The 26,946-nt window shown below is 42.9% G+C and overlaps 1 protein-coding gene across 5 annotated transcripts in view; it reads right to left on the bottom strand.

Annotated features, from left to right (window-relative positions):
• Positions 1–26,614, bottom strand: part of ADRB2 (adrenoceptor beta 2) — a 139,195-nt gene extending 112,581 nt beyond the window's left edge. For 4 of the 5 annotated variants that reach the window (XR_001717389.3, XM_024356499.3, XM_024356498.3 and 1 more), the window contains exon 1: positions 23,732–26,614. Coding sequence is in view for 4 of the 5 variants with exons in the window: in XM_024356499.3 (XP_024212267.1) it covers positions 23,732–24,905 (1,174 nt within the window). In the remaining variant the exon portion in view is untranslated. 5 annotated transcript variants of the gene reach the window in all.
• Positions 26,615–26,946: the final 332 nt, after the last annotated feature.

The raw sequence follows: 26,946 nt of genomic DNA, 5'->3' as shown, positions 1-26,946 counted from the left end.
AGCTGCCACTTGCTCTCGGCTCCCTTCCTCATGATTCTCCAGCTCTGCTCAACATCCCAGGGACCTGCACACTACAGGATCTCTTACCCTGTTTCTTCAAGGCAGGTTTGGCTGATGGGAGTCAATGATAAAAGACCGAAGGAGGGGAGGGGAGAAGCTGGGTGTTTCTTCTCTTCTCTCTCTGCCTCTGGTGTCATCTCCAGCAATGGCTTCATGTGCTCAGTGATCAGTGCTTCATGTACTCCTGATAAATGTCCTGGCTTCCCAAATCTGGTAACACTACCTGTTCTTATGTCCCTCCAGGCTCAGGGGCAGTAGCATCTTCCTGCTGTTGCTAATATCTGTGGTGCTTTACCATCTCGTTTGGCTTCTCGGCTTTTTCATTACCTGTGCATCCAGTTCCTTATATTCCTTATTTTGAAAGACTTAGAGTGGTTTACATTTTCCTGGTTGGACCCAGACTGAGTCAACTGGCTAGGGAATCACTACTCTGAGGAGCCCTAAGACAGCATATCAGATGTGTGTGTATGTGGATGTATGTGCATTTTACTACTAAACAGTGAAAACCTTTTCATCTGGAAGTGAGCTCATCTGGAAGTGAGCTCATATATCTTTGGATCTTGGGACTCTAACATAGTGCCTGGCATATACCACACACCAACAAATGTTTGCGGACTTGATATGTTTGTTTGGTAAAACAAACCCAGCCAGAGTGGCTGTTTAGTTTATCTCCATATCTCTACGTATCTGTTAGACCTAAACAGAAGAAATACAGGCACTTCTAGTCTATAAAATGTACCTGTGAGCCATTCTGCCACATACAACTGAGCCACACAGGAAAACTACATCATTAGCAATTTCTATAAAATCATTCTGGCTTTGAACCACAGTAGTTATTTTAGTTGGGAAGATATTAATTAGCTGAAACTTAGGAAAAAGTTTAATCACCTAAAAAAACGGGGGGTGAAAACTGGGTGAAAGACATGGGAAAACATGGAAGGAGCCATTCTTTTAAATTATTTCAGTTTTCATACACTTATGCAGGAATTGTTTAACAGAGTTGGATGGTACTAGGTGTGGGAGACCTGGTTGCTGGCCCCAGTTTTGCCACTAACTTGCTTTGTAGTCTTGGGCAAGTCATTTCTCTCTGGCCCTCAGTTTCTTGATTGGCAAAATGAGGAGGTAAGATTAAATGATCTCTCACTGCAAGATCATTAGCTCACCAGCATTTAGAGAATCCAGCCCAATTTTATATTCACATCAAATGAGATCTCACTTATTCTGGCCCCAGCTTACCTTTCCATTCTCATCTTACTGGTCAACTCACCTTACTCACTAGCCCTCTATGCCACCTGCTCAGCCAGATGCTTATGAACCTGGACCTATGCCATCCTGTTTTCTCTGTGTCTGTTCTCTGTGTTCTCTTTACCCCACTTTGCGGCTCTGCTTAATTTCTCTCCTCTCTGCTATGGTCTCAGATCCCTTTTCCGGTTGGGATAAAAAAAAATAAGACTTCCTGCTATTGAGGGGAATTATGGGGTTCCGCTTAAAAGAGTGGACTTTGAAGCCAGAATAATGGGTTTAAGCCCTGGAGCAGCAATCTACTAGCTGTGTGAATTGAACAGTTACTTACTGGCTATTCTTCAGTTTCTTCACCTGCGAAGTGTTGATATTAATATTACCTACATTAAATTTCTAATGTTGAAAGACCTAGAATGATTCCTATTTTCCTAATTGGAAACTGACTAAATTACCTGGCTGAGGAACAAATATTATGAGAGCTATAAACCTGGCAGAAATGGGCAGAGACAGCATACCACTGGTGTTTGTGTGTTTGAGTGTGTGTGCATCTGCATTTTCCTATTAAGCAGTGAGAGTCTTTCCACTATGATATAGCTTTAGCACAGTGATTGACATTGCAGGCACTAGCAATATTTGTGGACATTTAATACTGGCAAGGATTATCTGAGGCAATACATTCTATGCCTAGAACAATACATGGTACATGGCGATGCCCAGTGATGCAGCTATAATTATAGCATAAAGCTAGTACAGAGGAAAGACTGATGGATGAGGAGGAAGAGGAAGTGGGTTCTCACTTTAGCTCCGCCACAGGCTAGTGGTGACCCGGTGCATAGATGGAACCATTATATGTGTCTCACCAGGCTTTTTTCTTTCTTACTAGAGCAGTTATTGTGCTGTCTTATGATGTTTTTGTGTGCTACAGTGAGCTAGTTAAGGCTAGGAGACTGTTACGGATTGAATTAATTGTATTCCCTCCAAATTCATATGTTAAAGCCCTAATCCCTAGTATCTCACAATGTGACCATATTTAAAGGTAGAGCCTTTAAAGAGATTAAGTTAAGACAATGCTGCTAGGGTGGGCCCTAATCCATTCTGACTTGTGTCCTCATAAGAAGAGGATATTAGGGCATACAGAGAGATACGAGGAGTGTGTGCACACACAGAGAAAAATCTATATGAAGAGGCAGCCAGAGGTTGCCACCTGCAAGTCAAGGAGTGAGATCTCAGAGGAAACAACCCTGCAGGCACCTTGATCTTGGACTTCCAGCCTCCAAGACCATGAGAAAATAAAATTCCATTGTGTAAGCCACCCAGGCTGTGGTATTTTGTTATGGAAGCCCTAGCGAACTAATACGGGTACTATGTATTTATTCATTTATTCAACCATTACTTATGGAGCGTCTATTATGTGCCAAGTCCTGATTTGTGCAATAGGATATGAAGTGCTGAGAAAACAATAAAAGAAAAAGGGCTTCTGCTCTCAGAAGGTTTGTAGTTTAGTGGGAGAGACTGACAGTCAAGAGATGACACAAGTCAGTGTGATAAGAGCACAGAATGAAGCGTCCCTGTGCCCTGAGAGTACATAAAGCAGCGTGGGGGTAGGGTCTGATGCCCTGGCGTCTGTGTTGTTTTATCCCCAGCACTGTCACAGCACTGTGCTGACAGACAATACACTGTAAATGTTGGTTGGCATTTATTGAAGGCTCTGATCTCTCAATTCTCTATGTGGATTAACGTGAATTCTTAGTACTCAAGGAAAGAGAGCCCAGGGGCAGACTCTGCTAAGTGTGGACTGTTTATAGGGCAGCATAAAGTCATACAGAGGAAAGACTGATGGATGAGGAGGAAGAGGAAGTGGGTTCTCACCTTAGCTGTGACACAAGCTGATGGTGACACCCTTCCCTTATCTGGACCTCCATTTCCTTATCTTCAAAAATGAAGTAGTTGGAGTAGGTCATCTCTAAGATCCCCTGTAGCTCCGTGAACTCTTGCCCAAAATGTAGTTCACGAAAAACTTATACTTAATGGAGGATAGAAGAGACAGAGAGAAGGAAGGAGGAGGAAGAAATGTAGAAAGAGGAAAGCTGGCAGGCAAGAACAGAAAAGGAAGGAGGAAGGAAGGAAGGAAGGAAGGAAGGAAGGAAGGAAGGAAGGGCTAACAAACTAGGTTGGCAGAGGTGGAACTCGACCTGTGGTCCTAGACAGTCCTTGGTGCCCCGTTTGCAGTTACTTGGGCAGCAGGTCTCCTGGTGGTTCAGCAGCACCTGTGGATTCAGCTGCCTAAATCCTGCCTGTACCAGGCCATATAAACTTGGACAAGTTTTTTTTTTGAGATGGAGTCTCATTCTGTCGCCCAGGCTGGAGTGCAGTGGTGCAATCTGGGGCTCACTGCAAGCTCTGCCTCCCAGGTTCATGCCATTCTCCTGCCTCAGCCTCCCGAGTAGTTGGGACTACAGGTGCCCACCACCACGCCCGGCTAATTTTTTGTATTTTTAGTAGAGATGGGGTTTCACCGTGTTAGCCAGGATGGTCTCAATCTCCTGACCTCGTGATCTGAAACTTGGGCAAGTTATTTAACCTGCGCCACAATTTGATCCCTTACATGATGTGTGTAGGAATATCTTTATCATAGGGATGTCGTGTGGATTAAATCTGAAGATGGGTGGTGAGGTTAGAGATTATGGAAGTAATATAAGAATATCAAATTGCTGATTTGGGTGGATTTGCACTTTACAGAGCCACCCAGTATGCCACCTCCCCCCATCCAAACCACACATACACCCATTCCCACAAGCACAGTCATGCATGGCATAATGACGTTTCAGTCAACAATGGGCCACATATACCATGGTGGCTCCATAAGATTATGATGGAGTTGAAAAATTCCTATCACCTCATGATATCTTGATGATCCTGACCCTGTGTAGGTCTAGACTAATGTGTGTGGTTGTGTCTTAGTTTTTAACAAAAAAAAATTTCAAAGTAAAAAAATAATTAAAAATAGAAAAAAGTTTATAGAATAAGGATATAAGGAAATAATATACTTTTGTACAGCTGCACAATGTGTTTTTGTACAACACAAAACAATTTGTGTTTTAAACTGTTACTACAAAGAGTCAAAAATTTTTAAGAAGTCAAAAAGTTTATAAAGTAAAAAGTTATAACAAGTTGTTTAATTTATTATTGAAGAAAGGAAAATATTTCTTTATAAGTTTAGTGTACAAATTTAGTGTATACATTTAGTACAGTGCTTATAAAGTCTTCAGCAGTGTACAGTAATGCCCTAGGCCTTCACATTCACTCAATGACTCACCCAGAGCAACTTACAGACTGGCAAGTTCTCTTGATGGTAAGTGCCCTGTAAAGATGTACCATTTTTAATCTTTTATTCTATATTTCTACTGTGCCTTTTCTGTGTCTACATATGTTTAGCTACACAAATACTTACCACTGTGTTACAATTGCCTACAGTGTTCAGGACAGTAACATGCTGTACAGGTTTGTAGCTTGGGAGCAATAGGCTATCCCATTTAGTCTAGGTGTGTAGTAGGCTATGCCATCTAGGTTCGTGTAAATATTAAATACGATGTTTGTACAACATATCCCTGTCATTCAGTGACACACGATTGTAAATGAAAAAATGTGCCATAAACAACAGTCATCCTTACCACCTGTAATCAATTTATTATTTTTTATCTGTTGTATGACAATTCATTTAAAATATGGTGGCTGCAACTTGCTGAAATGATTTCACACCTCACTAATAAGTCATGACCCTTTGTGTGAAAAAGAATGATGTGCAGCACTTTCCAAAATGTGTTGCAGGCCCCTCAGGGAGCAGAAAAGACAACTTACTGATATAAAGGAAAATTAATAAAACAACTGTGTTTTGTTTTTCTTCACTCTGGTAAAATGTTTATTTTTGTATGTTTAAAAATATACATAGTATATTATTACAGTGGTATGTGTATAATCTGGGCTCAATACATACACAGATACTAAGGGTATGTTAACAAATGTTTACTAATGGGGTGCATCTTCAGAAAAATTTGGAGAGTAGGATGAAGGGTATCCCAATTAAGTGAGCTTAATAATTGGACAATCAACTACACTTCTTCCTCAATAGATTTTTCTAAGACATTATAACTTAAATTTCTGTCTTTTAACTTGGTCACCTACAGCCTGAAACTCATTATGCAGCAAAACCTCAGTTCATCTGTGTGGATATGACTCTGGCCTGAGGTGTGAAGAGCTTTGCTGTCTCTTCTTGGGCTGGCTCCACCATTATTTGCTGTAGGACTCTGGGCAAGATGGTGCCCCCTTCTGTCTTAGCTTCCTGCTTAAAGTGAGGGAGTTAGTTACCTTTAATATTCCTTTCAGTTCGCTAAGATTTTATAAGTCTATGAGGATTTGGAAACTCTTTACTTTTCTGTTCCTGAGTGTTGATTAATTTCAACAGGAAAATGTTCCTGGTTAAAAGTCTGCATTAAATGTGATTGGGACTTACCTCTATCCCTCCATTCATGTCAGTTTATCTTTCAACCAGGAAATGTTAGAAACTCAACTCGTTGCTAACCACAAATCTTTGACTTAATAACTGGGTCATGAACCAAGTCAATCCCCACTGAAAGAGACCACAGAAAACGTACAAAATTAAGGATGGGTCTATAGATATTTCCTGGAAAGAAATGAATGTCTTTTACCCAACTACTCACAGCTAGGAACAGTTACCACAAGTATCATAAAAGCCAAGTGCTATTAGAATGGTTTGGAGAGGGAAGATCAATTAGAAAAAAAAATTAAGTTATCAGGGTCCAACAATAGGGAAATGCTTAATTTTGAAAAATGTGTATGAAATACTCTGCAACACTTAAAATAGCATTTAAAAACATTATTTCCTAACACATGTAAATACCATACAATAAGTGGAAAAAAGCAAGAGACAAACTGTAATTTAGATTAGTCCCAATTTTATTAAATGCATACTGAATATCATATGTACACAAATAGAAAAGAGACCTGAAAAAAAGAAATACTAAAAAATTTTAACAAAAGTAATACCAGAACTAGGAGTTATGGGTGATTTTTATTTGTATTTTTATACTATCCTGCATTTTTGAATTTCCTTCAATATGTATTTGTTTGTTCAGTCATTCAACAAATATTTTTTCTGCATCAACTGTGAACCAATTATGTTCTAGACACTGGAAATAGAGACGAATCCTAGCCTTCCTGCAGCTTCCTGTCAGTGATTGGACACAAACAATAAACATGAACAATGAATAAATGAGCAGCGGTACAGATAGTGGTACATGCTTTAGAGGCATCCAATCAGACTGATGGGAAAGAGTGACGAGCGTTGTGCATCTAGTTTGGGTGTCTGGTGGGGGTTAGGGCAGCCCAGAGGAAGTGCCCTTTGAGCTGAGTGAGACTTATTGACACAAAGAAGCCTGAATATTTGGGAGAATTTTCCCCTCCAAGACAACGGGAAGGGTTAAACCTTAGTGTGTTCACACAGCAGAGAGAAGACCAGGGTAGCAGAAGCACAGTGTGCCATGAACACAAGCTGAGGTTGCAGGGATCTGACCACACTGACATCACAGGCTTCAGTCTAGCTGCATTGGAGGGCACAGAGAGGTTTTGCGTGGGGAGTGATGGATGGCACACCCCTTAGAAAGATGACTGGGTGCAGAGACTCCTGGTGGTGGAGGCAGAGTGAAGGCAGGGAGACCTACTAGGAAACACAGTTTTCTTCATAATTTACCAATTCTATGACCTCGGTTTCCACAACTGTAAAATGGGGCAGTTGGGAAAAGTCAATGATTTCTAAGGTACTTCCAATACTTAAAAAAGTAAAAACATTATTATTTTTATATACTTGCTTAGCTTTAAAAGGATGTAAGCTTCTCAGACACAGGGGCCAAGTCTTATTCCTCCCTTTATTCTCAGAACACTGCCTTCCACCTTACAGATTCAAATAAATGGATCTAGGCTGTACATTGGCATGTGTTTGGGTGTGCTATTAGTTCTCTGTGTCAGTTTTCACCGTGCTTCCTTTTGAACTCATTTGCTGAAACCTTTCTACTGAAGGTAGCGGCAGGGCACTGAAGGCTTTTTAGCCAAGGCTACCTGCTGCGTTTTAGAAAGGCCACACAGACAGTAATGAAGGGGCCTTGGAGGGGACCAGGAGTGGAAGCCGGGAGACAGAGAGATGCATTGTTTTATTAGAGAATCCCCCTGGGCCCTAATAGTCAAGAGAATCCACCTTGGAAGGCAGGATGTGCCAGCGAGGAAGGAGCCCTTGGTCTGCACAAAGCCGCCTCCATGGAGAGCCCTCCAACACTGGGAGATGAGAAAGTGCGAGACTCCACTTATTTATAGATGGGGGAAATGAGGCACAAAGAGACAAAGTGACTCATGTGCCGAGGATTTCTGACTTCAGGGCCTCCTCTCAGCTAATGTGAAAACCAGACTCCATTTAGGGAGGGATCTAGGGAGGGAGAAGGCTTTTACTTGGGCCAAAGTGGAAAGGCTCACCAGGGAGGGTGGGGGCGGAGGAGACAAGTATCCTTGACTGAAACCATGACAAATTCTTCAATATCTTAATTTTGACACTCTCATAATCCAAGAAGGGCTAAAATTGGCCTTAGAGCTTGCGTTATGAAACCCGAGCAGATCAAACAAAAGAAATAAGCAAAACTCGAGTCAGCCAGATGATAATCCATGTGGAGAACATGCAAATTCAAACGAAAATAGATCAGAGACACTTTCCCAAGAGACACAGAACTGGGAGATCCTGGAACCAAATCCTTTCCATGAAAGATGGGGAGGGAAACAAGGGGCTCTCTTCAGTTCTGCACCCCCAGAGACAGAAAGCAAACTTTGCCAGCACAGTCAGGATTGGGACTTGAATTTAATTTTCCCCATTCTGAGTCAGTGGTCATCTCACTCCCTCACAACTAATTTGGGGTCTATTTGCCAAACCTGCAAACAGGCACAATAGCAGGGGACAATCTAAGTGATGTCAAAGCATCTTGTGCATTCTGTGTATTGCCATACACGTGCACACATGTGTGTGCCTGTCCACACTCATGCAAGCGTGCGCATGCACGTGCACACACACACACTGTTTTAGGTTTGGCGTGGTCTTTACTAATAATAGTGGACCAATAGCATTGCTAGATATCTGCGTTTACCACCCAATTCAAAGGCACAGTTCATGGGACCCAGAAGAAACCAGAATCCAACCCCTTAATTTTTTTTTTTTTTTTTTTTTGAGAAGTCTCACTCTGTAGCCCAAGTTGGAGTGCAGTGGCACAATCTCAGCTCACTGCAAGCTCCGCCTCCCGGGTTCATGCCATTCTCCTGCCTCAGCCTCCAGAGTAGCTGGGACTACTCCAGCCCCTTAATTTTATAGATGAGCACTGGAGTCCAGAATGGATGAGGTTGTAGAGTTACTTAAGGCAAGAGCTGAAGCAACCTGCCCCCAGTTCCAGTGCTCTTTCTAGACAGCAGGAAGGAAAACTCTGTCCTTCTATACACATGTGCTAGTTTCTGTTCTCAAGAATGTATTATCAAAAGGAAAGTTATCTAGATACTTTCCAGCTTATTTCTTTGTCAGGGGCCTGAAATCTTGGCACACTAATTAGTGGATTTCTAAAAGAAGTCTTTCAACTTCTTTGGATGTTTGCTACTATGATATTGGTAACAGTCATATTCATACATTAAATAAACATTTACTGAATGTCTACTATGTACTGGGACCTCTGGCAGGATCCTTGATGTCCTCTTAATCTCTTAATTTTCATAATACTGTGATGCAGGTATCATTATCCCCCCTCTCCACTACCTTGTTTTATTCCAGAGGGAAGTAAAGCTCAGAGAGGCTAAGACACTTTCTCCAGGTGACAGACTCTGGAAGGGGCAAGGTTAGGATTTGATTGTCTGTCAGATTCCATTATGCTGTGTGCCTCAAATGCCTGGTGATCCTATACGCTACCATGGGCACTATGTGGGGCAGTGCCACTAAGCTCTGCTGTGACCTCGAGGTTACCTCTGAAGTTTATGAGCCACTGCCAGAGGCTCAGGGTGGATGATCCAAGATAGGTGGGCTAGGGTATAAAAAGGGCCCTATCAGAACAAAGATCATTCACTTTTGAAGTCTAATCTCCTTGGGTTCTAGATGGGAAGGAAACATATTAAAGGTGGATGAAGGAGGGAGGTACTTAGACTGCAAAAGGGATATAGAACATGGGGCATAGTTTTAAAGAAAGTTTGCTGGTGGAGGCCCCGTCCATGTTTTATATGAAGGTGCTTTTCACAGCAGACCCGGAGAACTTTCTACACAGCAATAATTTCTTCCAGTGTCCCTGACAGCATTCTGTTTCTGCTTGAATGTCTCCAGGAACAGGGAGCTCATTACCTTTCGGACTATTCTAATTTTTAGAAAGTTCTAGTCTTCATATGGAGCCAAATCTGCCTCCCAGATATGTCCATGATTTAGGCCTAGCTCTACCGTTTGGTTTACAAGACCAAGTCCACTTCCCCCCTAACCAGCAACACTCTAAACATTTGAAGACACCTTTCATCTTTTATACCAGCGTTCCCCAAAGTGTGCTGAGCAGAGTAGTAAGTTTGCACGATGTTACTAGGTGTCCTTATAAAACAAACATACCAAAACAAACAGACAAAAACCCATAAATAGAACTCTGTGGGCAAGCCAGGTTAAATCAGGTCAACCAGGTATGCTTCCTATAAAACTTCTCAGCACTTTTAGGATGCTACTGCCTAATATGAACTCCAAAAGGGAAATACTGGTTGTGCAATTTATTTTCCAAACTTCTGTCCTCTCAAACTTTTGACCTCAATTTTTGTTTTCCTCCTGCTGTTCCTTTTACTATTTTCCATATATACTATTGGGAATAATGCTCAGAAAATGCTTCCTTACATAAATCTAGATTCTTAACTATCATTGTTTCTAATCCAAAAAGCCAGTCTCCTCCAGCTATTCATTTTGAGACATAGAATTGAGGTTTTCTCGCTGTCTTCTCTATAGTTCTTTATTAGGGCTGTCAGATTAAAATATAAGATGCCCAGTTACATTTAAATTTCATATAAACAAATAATATTTTTTTCTGTAGATATGTTCCATGCAATATTTGGGACATACTTTTATGAAAAATATATTCACTGCTTATCTGAAATTCAAATTTAACTGGGTGTTCTATATTTTTATTTGCTAAATTTGGCAACCTTAGAAGGGAGATAAATGCATTTTTTCCCTTGAAAAATGTGACCCTCAGAATTGGACTTAATTTTCTGGAAGTGGACCACAACTGAGACATTCAGAATCCTGGGAGCCACCTTCGACTCTACTTTTTCCTGAGGCATTTTTAAAGAGAAAATAATCATATTTTTATGCAATAAATAGAGACCAGTTCAAGGTTGACAGATATCAGATATCTTCCTGAATCTCCTGGCAAAATCCAGAAGCCAATTTCTCATTCCTCACCCTGTTTCCCTAAATGTTAGCATTAGGGAAGAAGATCCACATATTCTTTATAATTTCCTTTTCATTGCCCGTCTTCTCCATAAGACCATAAGAAATTCAAAGGCAGGAATTAACCATGCCTATTTTGATGACTGCAGTATCCCCAGAAGTTAGCACAGGTTCTGGCATATGTAAGTGTTCAAAATTTCTAAATGAATGAATGAGTCACAACATTGCATGGAAAGCTAAGCAAAACAGACAAGCTGACACTCAGAGGAGAAGAGATTATCAACAGAATCTTTTCTTATGGTTGGTATATGTCATTCACCCCAAGCTTTCCCAAATCCATTGTATGCTATTCACCTATGCTGAAGGCAATTCTTTTGGAAGATGTGTGTGCAAAACAAGAACATTTAATTGCTATGACTAAAATAAAACATTTCAACCAAACACTAGTGATTTTCAAAAAGTTTAATAACTTCCCAGAGCCTGCAATTTTTACTGAGGTGTGGAACCTGGCCCTTAAAACTGGCTGGGCTGCTTCAAGTGGGTGTGAGATGGGGGCAAATCACACTGGGTCTTCCCACAGAAATACGCTGACCCAAGAGGAGTTAGGCAAAGTGAACAAAAACAGCCTCAGAAGAGCCTAAGCTGCCAGGAGGACAGGTATGGGAAGAGCACATGGTCCACTGCTTGGACTTGGTGATGGTGCATCTGGTGGCTGGCACAAGGACCGTGAAAGGCTCAGAGCTTTCGATCTAAGCCACAGTTGATAGAGTCACTGTTGCTTACCAACCACATGAGCTCACCCAAGCTTGGGGCTTGTCAACAGTAAAAGCATCCTGGGGCTGTCCCTGGAGCAGGCAATTGCTTATCTGCAACTTGGGAGCTGTAGCTTCAGTGCTGGGGAGGGTTAACCCTGACTTTATAAGATAAGAATGCACCAGAAAATAGAGGAATACATTGAGAAGAGCCCTAAGTCTTAGGAGGGTAGGAGAGTGTAGCAAAGCTTGTGTTATTTTCTGAGCCTGAACATGAAGAACTGAATTCAGGTTCTCACCCAGCCATGTATTATGATTGCTCCATGTCCTTCAGCAAGTCTTCTAACTTCAGTCTTTGTATCTGTGAAATGGGAACAACCACGCTGACCTCAGAGTTGTCATGAGGATTAAACAAGATGGCAGATATAAAAGCCCTTTACAAACTGCCCTCTGTAAATTCTGGGTCAATATGAGGAAATGTTATCATACACTGTCCCCTTGAGTGTTATGATCTTCAGCAGTGTGATGGATCTGGTCCCTTGCTAGCATAAAAAGGCAACCTACAAAGAGAAAAGAAGCATGTCTCCTACACAGCCTAAAGCAAAATGAAAAGAACTTCAACTTACATTATCAGATTCCTTTTAATTTTGGAAGGAAACATTTTCTAAGCTTACATTGGAAAACAAAATCTCAGTGGGTAGAAATCTTTAGAATATAAAAAAATTATAATCCCAACACTTTGGGAGGCGGAGGCAGGAGGATCGCTTGAGAGCAGGAGTGGTGAGACCAGCCTGAGCAACATAGATAGACCCTGTCTCTACAAAGAATAAAAACTAAACTAAAAAAAAAAAAAAAAAAAAAACTAGCTGGGTATGATGATGTGAGCCTGTAGTCGCAGCTACTCAGGAGGCTGAGGTGGGAGGATTGCTTGAGCCCAGAAGTTTGGGGCTGCAGTGAGCTATGATTGTGCCACTGCACTCCAGCCTGGGTGAGACAGTGAGCTATCTATAAAAATAAATAAATGAATTAAAGAAAAAATCATTTGGGACCATATTTATGGCCTGTAAGGCTTTAGGTGAGCCTTTGCTTCTGCATGAATGTTTCTACTGATCTCTTGGAGACTATCACTGGCTCTGGTTAAAGCCCTTGCTGACTCTGCTAGTAAACAGGAGCAAAATGTACGTAAATATACTTCTATTTCATTGGAGGGAAAATAATTCAGAGTATCGTGGCTCATAAATTACTCGGTGCTTCCTCTGCTGTGAGATGCTAGACCCACTGAAGGGAAAATTGCTAATGTGTAAATATGTGTGTATGTGTGTTTATTGTGCCAAGGCGATGAGGAAAACAGACAGATATCTTGCCTTGAATAGGCTTTCCTACTGGACTTTGTCTGTGTCTTCCTCCAGTGTTGCATGCAGTGGTTGCTTATGGGATGCACTACTTCTAGTCCCACCACAGTCCCCACCAGGACCTGAAGACCTCTATTTTTCCCCATTGTTACTTGTGTTTAGTTCTCAGTATTACCAACTCTATGCAAAGAGTATTCCAGGCTTGGAGCTAGGCAAAGGCTTTGCTTATAACCCTGAGAGGGCACAAGGCAATCTTTATGTAACCCGGCCTGCCCATCCTCCCCTCCTTGCCCAGGCCAAGAATAGTCAATGATCATGTTCTGGAAGAAACCCCACCTTGTCCCTGGGTACTCTGAGCCAAGAGGAGGGGGAGTAGAGCTGGTGGCACATGCATGAGGCCAAGCAGCAAAGCCCAGGGAAGCTACAAAGGCAGAGTGTTGAGGCTGGATATATCATTTCCCTAGTCCCCCCACCACTGCACCTCCAAGACTGGCTTAGGCCTAATGATACCCCATGAGGATGGTGTTCCTTGCCTCCCAACACATACCAGGTTTATATACATCGTGCATGTAAATACAGAGAGATGTATTCTGAGAGGCAGAGCTTGTGAGTGAATACTTATATGCATTTCTAAGAAAACATACGACTGGACACGGTGGCTCACACCTGTAATCCCAGCACTTTGGGAGGCCAGGCAGGTGGATCACCTGAGGTCAGGAGTTTGAGACCAGCCTGACCAACATGGTGAAACCCTGTCTCTACTAAAAATACAAAAAATTAGCCAGGCGTGGTGGCACATGCCTGTAATCCCAGCTACTCAGGAGGCTGAGACAGAAGAATCGTTTGAACCTGGGAGGCAGAGGTTGCAGTGAGTGGAGATTGCTCCTCTGAACTCCAGCTTAGGCAACAAGAGTGAAACTCCATCTCAAAAAAAAAAGAAAAAGAAAAAGAAAACACACACAAATGCACCCATCTGTGTGCACTTATCTATATGAGAATGCTTTTGTATAAGTAAGCATATCTTCAGAGATGTTCTCTCAAAATACTAATCTGAACTCTGCTACAAATACATCAATGGCTTCTAAATGCTCTAAGGCTAAAGATCCAAATTCTTAATGCAGCTTAAAAGACTCTTCACAGTGTGACCCTGTCTGCCTCCTGCAGGCTCATCCTGTGCCCCAATATGCCCTTCCTTTCTCTGCACAGCAGCTACACTGACCTTTGCTTAATCTTTCTTACTCAGAGCTCTCCTTTCACCACAGGCCATTTGCATGTGCTTTTCTCCCTAAGCACCATGTTCTTCCCTCTTCTGTTTTTCTAGGCATCAGATAGCCATTCTTCAGGTATTTGTTGATACTTTACTTCTTTGGGAGAACAGTTACTGACCTCCCAGAATTAGCTGGATTCCCTCAAAACGTGCTATATTTTCTTCGTAGCACTTACCATAGTTGCCCTTTTTGTATGCACTTTAAAAATGTACCTCTTCAGTTACATGCAGAATTAGTAAGGGCAAGGATCAACTGCTTTTATTCACCCACTGATCTTCAGCACCAAACAGTTCCTGACATATAATGAGTACTCAACAGACATGAATATTAGTCCATTTTCACGCTGCTGATAAAGACATACCCAAGACTGGGTAATTTATAAAGAAAAAGAGGTTTAATGGACTCACAGTTCCAAGTGGCTGCGGGGGGGCGGGGGGGCGGGTTTCACAATCATGAAGAAGGCAAAAGGCATGTCTTACTTGGCGGCAGGCAAGAGAGAGAGTAAGAACCAAACGAAAGGGGTTTCCCCTTATAAAACCATCAGATCTCATGAGACTTATTCACTACCATGACAACAGTATGGGGCAAACTGCCCCCATAATTCAACTATATCTCACCGGGTCCCTCCCACAATACATGGGAATTATGGGAGCTATGATTAGAGATGAGATTTGGGTGGAGACACAGCGAAGCCTTATCAACAGGTATTGAATGAAAGGTGTATACACTTACATAGGGAGAGAGGTCAGCATATAAATCTGCGTGTACTTAGGTATCAGCATGACCATGATGACATGACATGGCATATTTGCTCACTTGGAACACAGAGAAGTCTGCTTAAATATCCCTATGCCAGTATATATCTAAGGAAGAGTGTTCTATCTAAGGACAATATATACTGAGTATGTCTACATCCTACATTTATTTAAGCAATCATATGGAAGTGTACAAAAAACCTAGATTTGTACAAATATCTATGTGAAAATGCGTGTGTGTGCATTTTTGCTGATATGGGTATAGGCATCAATGTAAAAGTCTATGTGTGTGTTTATTTGGGTGTGTACATCTGTGGAAGTGTATATATACATGTGTGTGAGTCATATTCTTCTTTGCAGCTGGGTGGGTCCCCTTTCAGATTTCTAAGAAGGAGGGTTTATATGCATTAGGTGAACTGATCCAAATGCACCTTAGTATAATTTGACTTAACCCAAGGCAGGTGTTGTGGAGGAAGGAGCACTGGACTAGGAACCTATCACTGGAGCAAAATTCGTTTTTCTTCCTGGGCTGCTACCTCCCCATTTACATGCAGAGGGCCAGGGTCTAGGTGACAGTGATGCTATTGGGAGGTTGGAGGTATCCCTGGTTAAATGCCATGTCAGTGACACAACACCATTTTAATTAAATGCCTAGTTGCTCAAGGCATTTTATTATCGCCTTCCTCTTTTATGTTAATTTACAAATTGTTTTCATCTTCTTTTTTAAATTTGATAACACAGGAAAATGCAACTTCTGCTTATTTGACCGAACGGTTATTTGTGTGCATGCATACAGCCATATATGATCAGCTTTTACATGCCTACTTTCTGTGCTGTAGAGCAGGAAGGAAAGAAAAAGACAGTGTGATCTCCCATGGCCCCAAATTGTGATCCTTGGACCACCCACTTTACCATCCTCTGGGAAAGCTGTGGCAAATGCGGATTCCTGGCCCGCAACTACAATGCTATTAGCTCAGAATCTCAGAATGGGTGTCAGGAATGCGCATTTTCTCAGAAGTTTCCCCAAATCATTTCTGTGTTCTGTAACTGCCATAAAATAAAATAATATCAAGAAATTCATACATAAACTGACACAACTAACCCCTTCACAATTCTTTAAAAAAAGATTTCTAAGGCTGGCACCACTCTGTCCTTCAGGTTAACCGTCTATTCTTTTGAATTGAGGATGCTGGGTGAACGTTTGGATTTGTAGACATTGTGGAAAATGAAACAAGAAACCCAGTTTGAATGTTTGTGAGCAACATTGTGAGCAGAACAGACTTATTTTTGCAATACATATCACAAGAACCATGAGGACCTCTCAGACAAACAAAACAAAATAAAACAACAGCAACAAAAACCCACCAACAGACCATAAGGGTTGTCTGTGATATTTAGAAATATCTAAATGGATTTTTAGAAAAAGAAAACTAAGCAGTAGTTTTAGAGATGGAATTGAAGAAATGAAGAAAATTCCCCCTACAAAGAGTTGTGGCTTTGGGACACAAGCCTTAGGTTGTAAAATCAGTACGGTGTGCTTGAAAAAAAAAGCAAGAGTTCCCTAGAATTCTACTTTTGCTTCGTCATGGGTGTTGCTGTTAGGATTTTAAAAACGCTTTTCTTTTCCTGGATATATGAACCAATTTAAAAACTCCCGTCTTCCCCTCACAGCACTGGAAAAAATAAAATAAAATAAACCAAGCCAGCAGAGAGCATGCTCCCTGGGGCCCTGTCCTACTTTGCCCAGTGACCCCAGCCACCTTGAGCCCAGGTTTTGCAGCCAGTGCACTAAGGAATAAGGAGTTACAGGCTCTGTCGTGGCCCATCTCACCCTGATATTCTCTAATGAGAAACCTCAGATGCTGACACAGACCTTGTCAGAGACATGGCAAGAGCACCCAATTTCCAGATGTCAAGAGCTTCCTGGCCCGAAAGTGGTGATTTGACTCAGTGCAAACCATCGTGCTGTGACCAGGTGTCTCCTTCTGCCCTCCTATCTGGCAGGGGAAGCTCACTTAAACTGTGTCTGAATAATGGCGAAAGACAGAGATGCCGACTCTAAGTACGATCCTGTTTCCTAGTTTATACTTAATCACAACCTGCCTAGACAGTAGTGCTTGCTCCTTGGTCTCAAGGGGCATACATTAATCAGGCCCCTCTGAGAAGATTCCATGGAGAATTAGAACAAAATGCACCCATTAAAAATAACCTCTCATAATCTTCTCCTTCCTTCTTTCTTACCTGATCCCCAACTGAGAAAAGACAGACAGCCTATTCTAGTGGCAAAACACACACACAGACTCTGGTTCAGAATACCTGGGTTTCACTCCAGTGGGTTATGTGATCTTGGACAGCTTAGTTTACCTCTGAAAGTCTTAGTTTTCCTATTTATAAAATGAAGACAAACATAATAGTATATTATTGTGTGAATACTAAATGAGAGCATGCACCAGAATTGCCAACTATAATGCTTGGCTCATAAGAAGCACTTCGTAGCTATTAGCAGTTACTATTATCAAAAGAGGCTCTCTATGAGAATAAAAACCTACTGTTGCACTTTTCCAAACAGAAGTTATTGGTCACTGTGTGACCTGAATAGACTTATTTTCACACAAATCAACAGGCTGGGTAGGAGGCATTCAACAATGTCAAAAGAACTCTGTCCTGGGTGTTCAGTGGTTAGTTTCCTCTGCTCCGAAAGCAGATTAGAGCCCAGGTGCAGAAAGTGTGCTTTCAGCAAGGCAAGTATAGAAACATCTTTTTCATCCACTAGCAAGGGGCAGGGGGAGGGATTCTCTCTGATTTATACAAAGTTTATGTCTTTGTAGCGTTATTTCTCAAAATGTGGCCCATGGACAATCTGTGTTGGAAAAACCTGGAGAAACTTGCTAAAATGCAGATTCTTAGACCCCAACTCAGACCTTGTGATTCAGACTCTCCGGGAGTGGTGATTCTTTCGTACCTGAACACTATAAAATCAGGCCAATGGGCAAACAGGAATTATAACATCTGTATCACAGTATACATAAAAGTAAGTTCAAGGGAACATTTGTAAAAGTATCAGCAGTGGATCCAAAACAGTATAAATAATATAATTCTATTTTCATTTACAAATATATTTACGTACATTTGTATAGCTAGGCTTAGAACAAAGACTGGAAGCGTATACATCATCAAATTTATTGATGGTTATCTTTAGGTGGTGACATTAAGTGTGATTTATCTCATTTTATACTTTCATATACTTTTAAATGTCCTATAATAATTATCCATTATCCTTTTAAAAAGAAAAAAATATGCTTTTAAAAATAAAAGCAATGCAGTCAGATGTGCGGTGCTGAAGACTTCCTAATATCTTACAGAATTTTAGAGAAAGAAGGAAACAGAGGACCCATATAAACCAAAGCACCTCTCTTTAGAGGTGATGAAATGGGTCTAGAGAAGGGAAGTGGCCTGCCTGAGGTTACCCAGACTCTTAGTGGCTGGGCTATGACAGACTCCAGGTCTCCAGGCTTTGGGGCTAGAAGCTTTGAAGTGTTCCAGTGCTAGCCAGGGACCTGCCTCTATTCCTTCCTGCCCTGTAGGGGTGACAAAAAGACCAGAGGAAGTGCAATGATTCCGAGGGTGGAGAAGGATGTAATAGTCTTTGCAGAGAGGACTTTGCAGCTCTCATTATTCTCGCTCTGGGAGTTAGTAGGTCATTTGCAAAAGGCATGGGAAGAGCAGCTGATGAAAAGGTCTAATAGTTTGGAAAACTGCTTAACCTTATTGCTCTATTTCTGGATTTCTCCCCATGGCCAAAGGTTGTTGAGATACTGATTTCCCCCGGAGGTTTCCCATTTAGGAATGCAGTGAAACCTCTGAAATCCAGAGGAATTGGGGAGAAGGCCAGCTGGAATTAGGGAACGGTTTGAATACACTTTAAGAACATTCAGGTCTGCTGTTTTCAAGGACATAGGATCACAGATTTGGAAAGAGCCTAGCCCAGCCTCCTGCTCAGTGCAGGCCTTGTGCTTCATCCTGAACAGAGCTTCATCTGGGCTTCTCTTGAATGCTTCCAAAAACGGGAGGTTCACAATTCTGATAGATCATTTATTTCGCTCTTTGGAAAGTCTTCCTATACCCGAGCTAGAATCTGCCTTTCTGTAAAGTTCTGCTTGTCTTCTTGTATTCATGCAGAACCGAGAAATCTGTTTTTTCCCCCCCCAAGTTAATACTGAAAAGCAATGATCATGCACCAAATAGTACTTCACAGCATTCTCTTCTGCAGGCTGACAACCTTCAGAATATTCAACCATTGTTTATATGGCAAATGTCATCAACTCTAATTAGAAATATAAATGATTATATCTAGCCTCTAAATTAACAACTGTATAAATTCAGAGTGGAGCAGAGCTTAGATACCACCTGTACTGGCCTCAAATTACAGATGAGTAAACGGAAGTCGGCTGAAGAAAACTGCCTCACCCAACTTCAGAGAGAGAGAGAGTGGGATGGTGGGTGGGAGGTTGGAGGGGGGCTCTTTTCACCTCACCCTGCCTCCTATTATTCACAAAACACCAGAATTTCTCAAGTTCTTGAAAGTGCTTAGGAAGTTTGTTCTCTTACGCATTTAGAAAAATCCCTCCTTCAAATTATATTTGCACTGTCAGTGAAGTATGGATTAGCACAGACTGAATTTAGTAGAGGTTATACTGTCAATGGAAAGTATCATTCAAAGCATATTAAGCTTCCTTGCTCTCTGCTGTCAGAAAATCATCTCCTTTGCTCTAGAATGCTAGCTCAAGATGGACAACATACCTATATGGCTACCCAGGCCTATCAAATTTCCATAAGGTCTGGCTACCCACTTAATTTAGGAGGCCTTCCCAACTTTGGAGCTGAGAAAGAGTGCCAGGACGTAGGGCAGCCTGTGTTTCTGCTTTAGTCTGCTGTGTTCATTTTAGAGTTTCATATCCTCTTTCCATTTTGGTCTGATTCTCTGATGAGAAGACAAAACAAAGACTCGGAGAAGCAAACTAGGCACTTCAGTGATTGGTTTTTTGTGTCAGTCCCCAGAAACCCTGCAGTCACATGCTTGGAAGGGAACATTCCTCCCTGCCTCAACCCACAGCAGTCTCCCTCTTCTCTCCACAAAGTATTGCATTTCCAGTTCTTACACTTGTTCTGGCACAGATTCTAAGCTACCTCGTGCTGCTTCCTGGTTTGCCTGGGTGCTAGGCTCCATGGATCCTGGAATCACAGAGACCTGGGTTCTCGTCCTGACTCTGCAACTAGTTGGTTGTATGGCTTTGGAAAGTTACTGAAGCTTTCTGAGCCTCAGCTCCCTCATTTGTTAGATGAGGACAAGTATGCTACCTACATCATACAGTTGTGAGGACATAACGCCTAACAGGTGTCTAACATAGTCACTAACTTTTAGTAAGATTCCATAAAAGGTATCTGCTTAGTATCCTTAATATCATGCTCCAAAAGGCAGAAATGGAAACCTATACTTTTCTCATGCTGCATACAGTAGGTGCTCCATAAATACTTTCTGACTGATTCTGGTTTAGGCTTCATTTGGCAATAGGTTCACCATAAGAAACATTCTAAGAATCATGTAAAGACAGTTCCTATTCTCAAGCTCCCCTTTCTCCAGATTCTTTATCCCATTAATTATTGCAGTGGGGAGGCTCACCCTGTCCTGCCACTGTTCACACCTCTCAGCTTGCATCTTAGAAAAAAGTTCTTCTTATTTGACAGACTCTGAGAACTTGCTGTCCAGGCAAAAAAAAACTCACGATGAGGAATACAACACAAACCTTAGGTGGCCAGCATGTCAGCAAACAGAGAGACGAAGGGACACTGACAAAAGCCAACCCCTCAAAAGAAACAAAGCAACACACCAAAGAGGTAGAAAGCAAAGGATTAAGATATGCCTAGCATACTCTTGCTTATCAGGACCCTTAAAACTAATCAAGGTTCTTGTGTCTACAGTATTCCTAAAGGAACGTGAATATGGTTAAACTCTCCTTTTAGCTGGGAATCTGAATTAACATTAATACCTGAATTTTAACAGAAATTACATTAGACATTCCTTTAGGCAAAAGAGTATATATACAACACCGACATCTAGTTATAAAGAGCTAAGGAATCTCCCAGCTTCCCTAAATGCAGAAGATATCCTAGTGGATGCTTGTTGAGTTAAATGAACAATTATTTCTTTTGTCTCTATTGCAGATTATTTGTTTATGCTCTAAATTTTGTGTTAAGAACAAAAGAAAAATATATTGGCTGAAATGAATGTGTTATGTTATAGCCCCAGTTGAGGGTGAGGAAAGAACGCAATGCTAATGTGGTGGAGAGAATGCAGCAGTTCCTGGAATAGCAGTTGGGTTCCCTGGCTTGAGTCCCACTCTGACATCCTTGGCTGCTTACCTTGGGCAAGCCCTTCACCTCACAGCGTTTCAGTCTCATCAGATGTTAAATACTTTCTATGGGCTCTTCCATGTCTGAGATCTTATGAGGCTACAGGGAGCATAAATATTAGCCAAAGAAGCTGCCCAAATCTCTGAGTGTGGAGACCAGAGCAGTAGAAAGAGAATGTGATAATAGCAGTAGAAGGAGAATGTGATAATGTGTAATAAGGGTTTTCAATAGGTATGAAAACCCTTGGAAAAAAGTAAAAGCACTGAATGACACACATTCTCCAATTTGCCATGGCATGTTCCAAAATCACAGGCGCCTAACACTCTCCTGATAGCTCAGTGCTCACCCAAACGTCCCATCATTGAGTTGACAGGAAGCAGAGAAGGCCAATGCTTTTCTGGTTGGGGACCTTGGCTGCGACAGAAAGGAAGAGGGGAGTGGAGTCAGCTTCATGAGCCAGTGAAATGGCAATGAACCCTGCAGGCTGATCTGCTCTAGCCTGGCGTTGCCAAGGAGGACGATCCACTTCATCAAACCTGGGCCAAGCTCTGGCTCAGACACACAGGCAAAAATAGAAAGGGGCTGGGAGAAGAAATGTGTTTACTTTTGTGATTTCCCCTAACGTGCCTCTTGACAGTATTATAATCTCTTCACAAACAGGAGTCATGGCCCACAGGCCTCACCTCCATTGATAAACCCTCTCAAACAATTCATGTACAGACTTAAAGCCTTCTTAACATTTCATGATCACTATTTGGGCAGCTAGAAAACAAGTTTAGAAGGCAGCATGATGGAATGGAAAGAGTGCTGGTGAGGGTCTGTTACTGCCTAGGTGAACTGTGAAAATCCCTCTCTAAGGCTCTGTGCAATCAAGTGCTTGCATTAGAAAGAATGTATGTATCTGCTGAGATTTTTACAGTTTCTACCAGTGACTCTCAACCAGGGGCTAATTCGCACCTCAGGGGCTCTTTTGCAATGTCTGGAAACATTTTTGCTTGTTATAAGCAGGGGGTGCTATTGGCATCTAATGAACAGAGGCCAGAGGTGCTACACATACAATGATGCAGCCCCCATAACAAAGAGTTATCTGGTCCAAAATGCTAACAGTGCTAAGACTCAGAACCTTGGTTTACACTGAATCGAGGAGAGTCAGTGGGAGAAGAAAACAGGGACCAAAGGAAAGAAGGAAAAGGGGTTAAAATTCTGTTTCTAGGTCATGAGGTATCCATCAGTTATGTGTTCTCCAGCTTTTCTCCCCATGACCAATGCCTTCTGAATTTTCCCTCAGAATTACGGGGCCATGTTTGAGTAGCTTCCTCATAAGAACATCTTCCTTATCCCTAAAATGCCAAGCCCTGATGCAGTACAAAGAGCTCCACTGTAACACATGGCCAAGACAGAAATATAAACAGTTTTGAAACAAGTAGAACTGGAAGGTGGGTGGTGGGTGCACGTGGAGAGAAAAAAACATATCCCCTTAACTCCGCTTCTGTGAGTCAGTGTTTCTGAGGTAACAACACAGAACAATAACCATAGGGAGAGTTGAGCTATACTAAGAGCAGGCAGAACTGATTTGGGGCACAAGTGTCAGGAGAGATGCAGCTTTGCAGCAGCAGACTCAAAGGCAAATGAAAGGGTTAAGCAATCTGTGCATGTCATTCTTGTATCATTCTACATTAAGTCATGGGCAGTAATTACAAGTAGTTACCTGCGGTTTCCAGTGGGGGAGGCAACAGCACTCCAGTCAAGGGGTTTTGGAGAAACAGGTGCAATGAAGGCATGGTCAAACAATTTATTTACTGTAAACTTTAGACTTTGCTCAGGAAAACAACTGAAGCTGCTCCTCAAATCCCTGCCTAAAATACCCCGTGTGAGCAAATAAGAGGAGTGGGGGAAGAGTCCATGTTCACAGCTGAAAGGTCCGAGATACTCAAAATCCTCAAGTCCAAGGGTGTAGGAAGGAAAATCTCCTTCAGATACAAATTACCAGCAGCAGTATATTACCCCTAATACTTGAATAGTGAGGTAGATACATGGAAAAGTCATGAAAACATAGCAGACTCAGGTCCTCTAGGACTAAAGCTCTTTAGACAAAAACTTACAAATTCCATGCAAAGAGGAACTGAACTGTACAAATAACAAATAATCACTCAAATAAGTTTTCTCTCTTTTTACAGCTTAAAAAAATAAAAAAGGCAGAAGGATGCCCTTCCTTCTGCATATCTCTATACAATTTTATTCTAAGTGTATTACCCTCAAGTTAAATAGTCTGTTTAGTGTTCTGATGGGGGGGGGGGGTCTTTAAAAGTAGAAAAACTGCTTTACAGCAGTGAGTCATTTGTACTACAATTCCTCCCTTGTGAATCAATGTTATCGCTAGGCACAGTACCTTCATGGCCCACAAAGTCTTCCGTGCCTGGGAGGTCTTCACACAGCAGTTTATTTTCTTTCTCCTGTTCCACGTGATATCCACTCTGCTCCCCTGTGTTGCCGTTGCTGGAGTAGCCATTCCCATAGGCCTTCAAAGAAGACCTGCGCAGGCACAGAAGCTCCTGGAAGGCAATCCTGAAATCTGGGCTCCGGCAGTAGATAAGGGGATTGAAACCAGAATTGACATAGCCTATCCAATTTAGGAGGATGTAAACTTCCTTACGGATGAGGTTATCCTGGATCACATGCACAATGTTAACGATGAAGAAGGGCAGCCAGCAGAGGGTGAAAGTGCCCATGATGATGCCTAACGTCTTGAGGGCTTTGTGCTCCTTCAAGCAGAACTTGGAAGATCTGCGGAGTCCATGCCCCGTCCGCCCATCCTGCTCCACCTGGCTAAGGTTCTGGACATGGAAGCGGCCCTCAGATTTGTCAATCTTCTGGAGCTGCCTTTTGGCCTCCTGAAAGACCCTGGAGTAGACGAAGACCATGATCACCAGGGGAACGTAGAAGGACACGATGGAAGAGGCAATGGCATAGGCTTGGTTCGTGAAGAAGTCACAGCAGGTCTCATTGGCATAGCAGTTGATGGCTTCCTGGTGGGTGGCCCGGTACCAGTGCATCTGAATGGGCAAGAAGGAGGTAAGGCCTGACACGATCCACACCATCAGAATGATCACCCGGGCCTTATTCTTGGTCAGCAGGCTCTGGTACTTGAAAGGTGAAGTAATGGCAAAGTAGCGATCCACTGCGATCACGCACAGGGTCTCAATGCTGGCCGTGACGCACAGCACATCAATGGAAGTCCAAAACTCGCACCAGAAGTTGCCAAAAGTCCACATTTTCATAAGAATATGGGCGGCCCCAAAGGGCACCACTGCCAGGCCCATGACCAGATCAGCACAGGCCAGTGAAGTGATGAAGTAGTTGGTGACCGTCTGCAGACGCTCGAACTTGGCAATGGCTGTGATGACCAGCACATTGCCAAACACGATGGCCAGGACGATGAGAGACATGAAGATGCCCATGCCCACCACCCACACCTCGTCCCTTTCCTGCGTGACGTCGTGGTCCGGCGCATGGCTTCCATTGGGTGCCAGCAAGAAGGCGCTGCCGTTCCCGGGTTGCCCCATGGCTCGCAGTCTGGCAGGCGAGCGCACTGGCTGGGGGCGCCTCAGCGGGCGGACCCACGGCGGGGCTCTGCGGGCCGCGAGCGGACGCCTGGAAGCCTCATTCAGCGGCTGTGGTGTGGGTGTGGTGGGGACTCGTCCTGCACACTCAGCTTGTCGGGTGCTAGGGGCTCGCGGTGCCTGCCAGTTCCAGCCCGTGCTCTGAAGAAGCCGCCTCGCAGTGCGTTCTGCCCGTTATGTGCACAGGACTTTAGGGGAACTGCCCTCGCCGTGACGTACGGGAACTTTCGGCCAATGGCACGCCGGCAGCCGCGAAGGGGCGAGGCACTCCTCCCCTTTCCTCTCCTCCCCTTTCCTCCCCTCCCCTCGCCCTCCCTCTCCTGGGGCTGGCCCGGGCGGGGCCCAACTGCTCCCTGGAGGGCGGGCCACCACTGCTTCCCGGCTACCCTGGCTGGCCCCAGAGGGCTAAAGCTGGAGCTGGTGTGCTTACCAGCCAACCCGGGAGCTTTTGGCTCTTCTGTGGCCGCTACCTGCCTGCCCTGGGCGCCTGCGCGGCTTGAGGTCTCAAGGCAGAGGGCAGCACACCGGCACTGCCCCACATTCGGAAGGAAACGAGAGTGCCCACCTAGGCACGCACATACAGGCACAAATACACCCTGGCAGACATGCTCAGACTTATACCGAACCACAGCCATAGACACTGAGACACACCCTCCCAGCTCACCGACATGCACACTCGCGCGCGCTCTCACACAGAAGCCATCCGGCACAAAGTCATCCCTGTCCAACACAGAAACGCGGCCAGAAACAAACACAGAAGCGCCCAGAAGCACAAAGACATGGTGACACACACAGAAAGTAAACACACGCTGGCTTGGAGGCATCCAGAGCGACACAGACACGGATGTCTCCATCTGGGTACTCACAAACTTGCCTCACCCGAGCACTGATAACGCTCCCCTCCCAACATACACCCGGTAACCCAGTGTATTCCCTTTCAAACATTTGGCAAGAGCACAGGAGGTGACTTCAACAGCTGCCGATTTCCTCAGCACACTCGCTGTCAAGTACTTTAGGTGCCCTCCTTAGGAATTTGCAGGCATGAAGACAGTTTTACCCTTTGGATTTTATCTGGAGCGGGGGTATGCAAGTATGTATTTTGGGACAGAGAGAGAAAGTTGTGTGCTTTTGTTTTAATTTTTTTGTTGTTTTGTTTTTAACTCTTGAGAGTGTGGCATCACTCACTCATTATCTGTTGAACTGGAGATGCAATGAGAATTCAAACAATTTCTTCAGTAAACCCAATGAAACTAAAAAAAATCCTTTCATCTGCTGGATAGTTTGTAAATCTTTCGGGTTGCACCATGTGAAATTGCCACCATCTGGCGTCTGTGACTTACCAAAATGGCAAATTCATATGGTTCAGAGTATTAAGAATGTCTTAACATTAAGAACATTTTGAAGCTATAGAAAGCAAAAGATCCTGGCCAATATGGTGTAACTCTTGTCTCTACTAAAAATACAAAAATTAGCCAGGTGTGGTGGCACGTACCTGTAGTCCCAGCTACTCGGGAGGCTGAGACAGGAGAATCTCTTGAACCCGGGAGGTGAAGGTTGCAGTGAGCCGAGATCACGTCACTGCGCTCCAGCCTGGGTGACAGAACAAGACTCCATCTCAAAACAGAACAAAACAAAAAACACAAGATAATTCTCCCTTAAGAAAAAGAAAAAAGTAAGACCAAATCTCAAAAGTAAAATCTTTGTTCATGAAATACTATCCTTTCCATCTAGCATGTGACTTTACTGCTAAAGTGAAATTAATTTTCAGGGTTTGATTTCCCATGTATTAGTGGTGTCTTTGAAAAACTGAAAGTATTTCATGAAGTGTAACTAAACGTACTTTGTAGATTACATAATAACATAACAATGGTTAACATTTATGGACCATTCTGCTATTTGCTTTTCATGCATTATTCTATTTAATCCTTCCCACAGTCCCATGGGGGTGGGGACTATTTTTAGCTTAATTCACAAATGAGGTTCA

This window comes from Pan troglodytes, chromosome 4 (genome assembly GCF_028858775.2).
Source record: "Pan troglodytes isolate AG18354 chromosome 4, NHGRI_mPanTro3-v2.0_pri, whole genome shotgun sequence".
Lineage (NCBI taxonomy): Eukaryota > Metazoa > Chordata > Mammalia > Primates > Hominidae > Pan > Pan troglodytes.
This window is presented reverse-complemented; position numbering and strand designations above follow the sequence as displayed.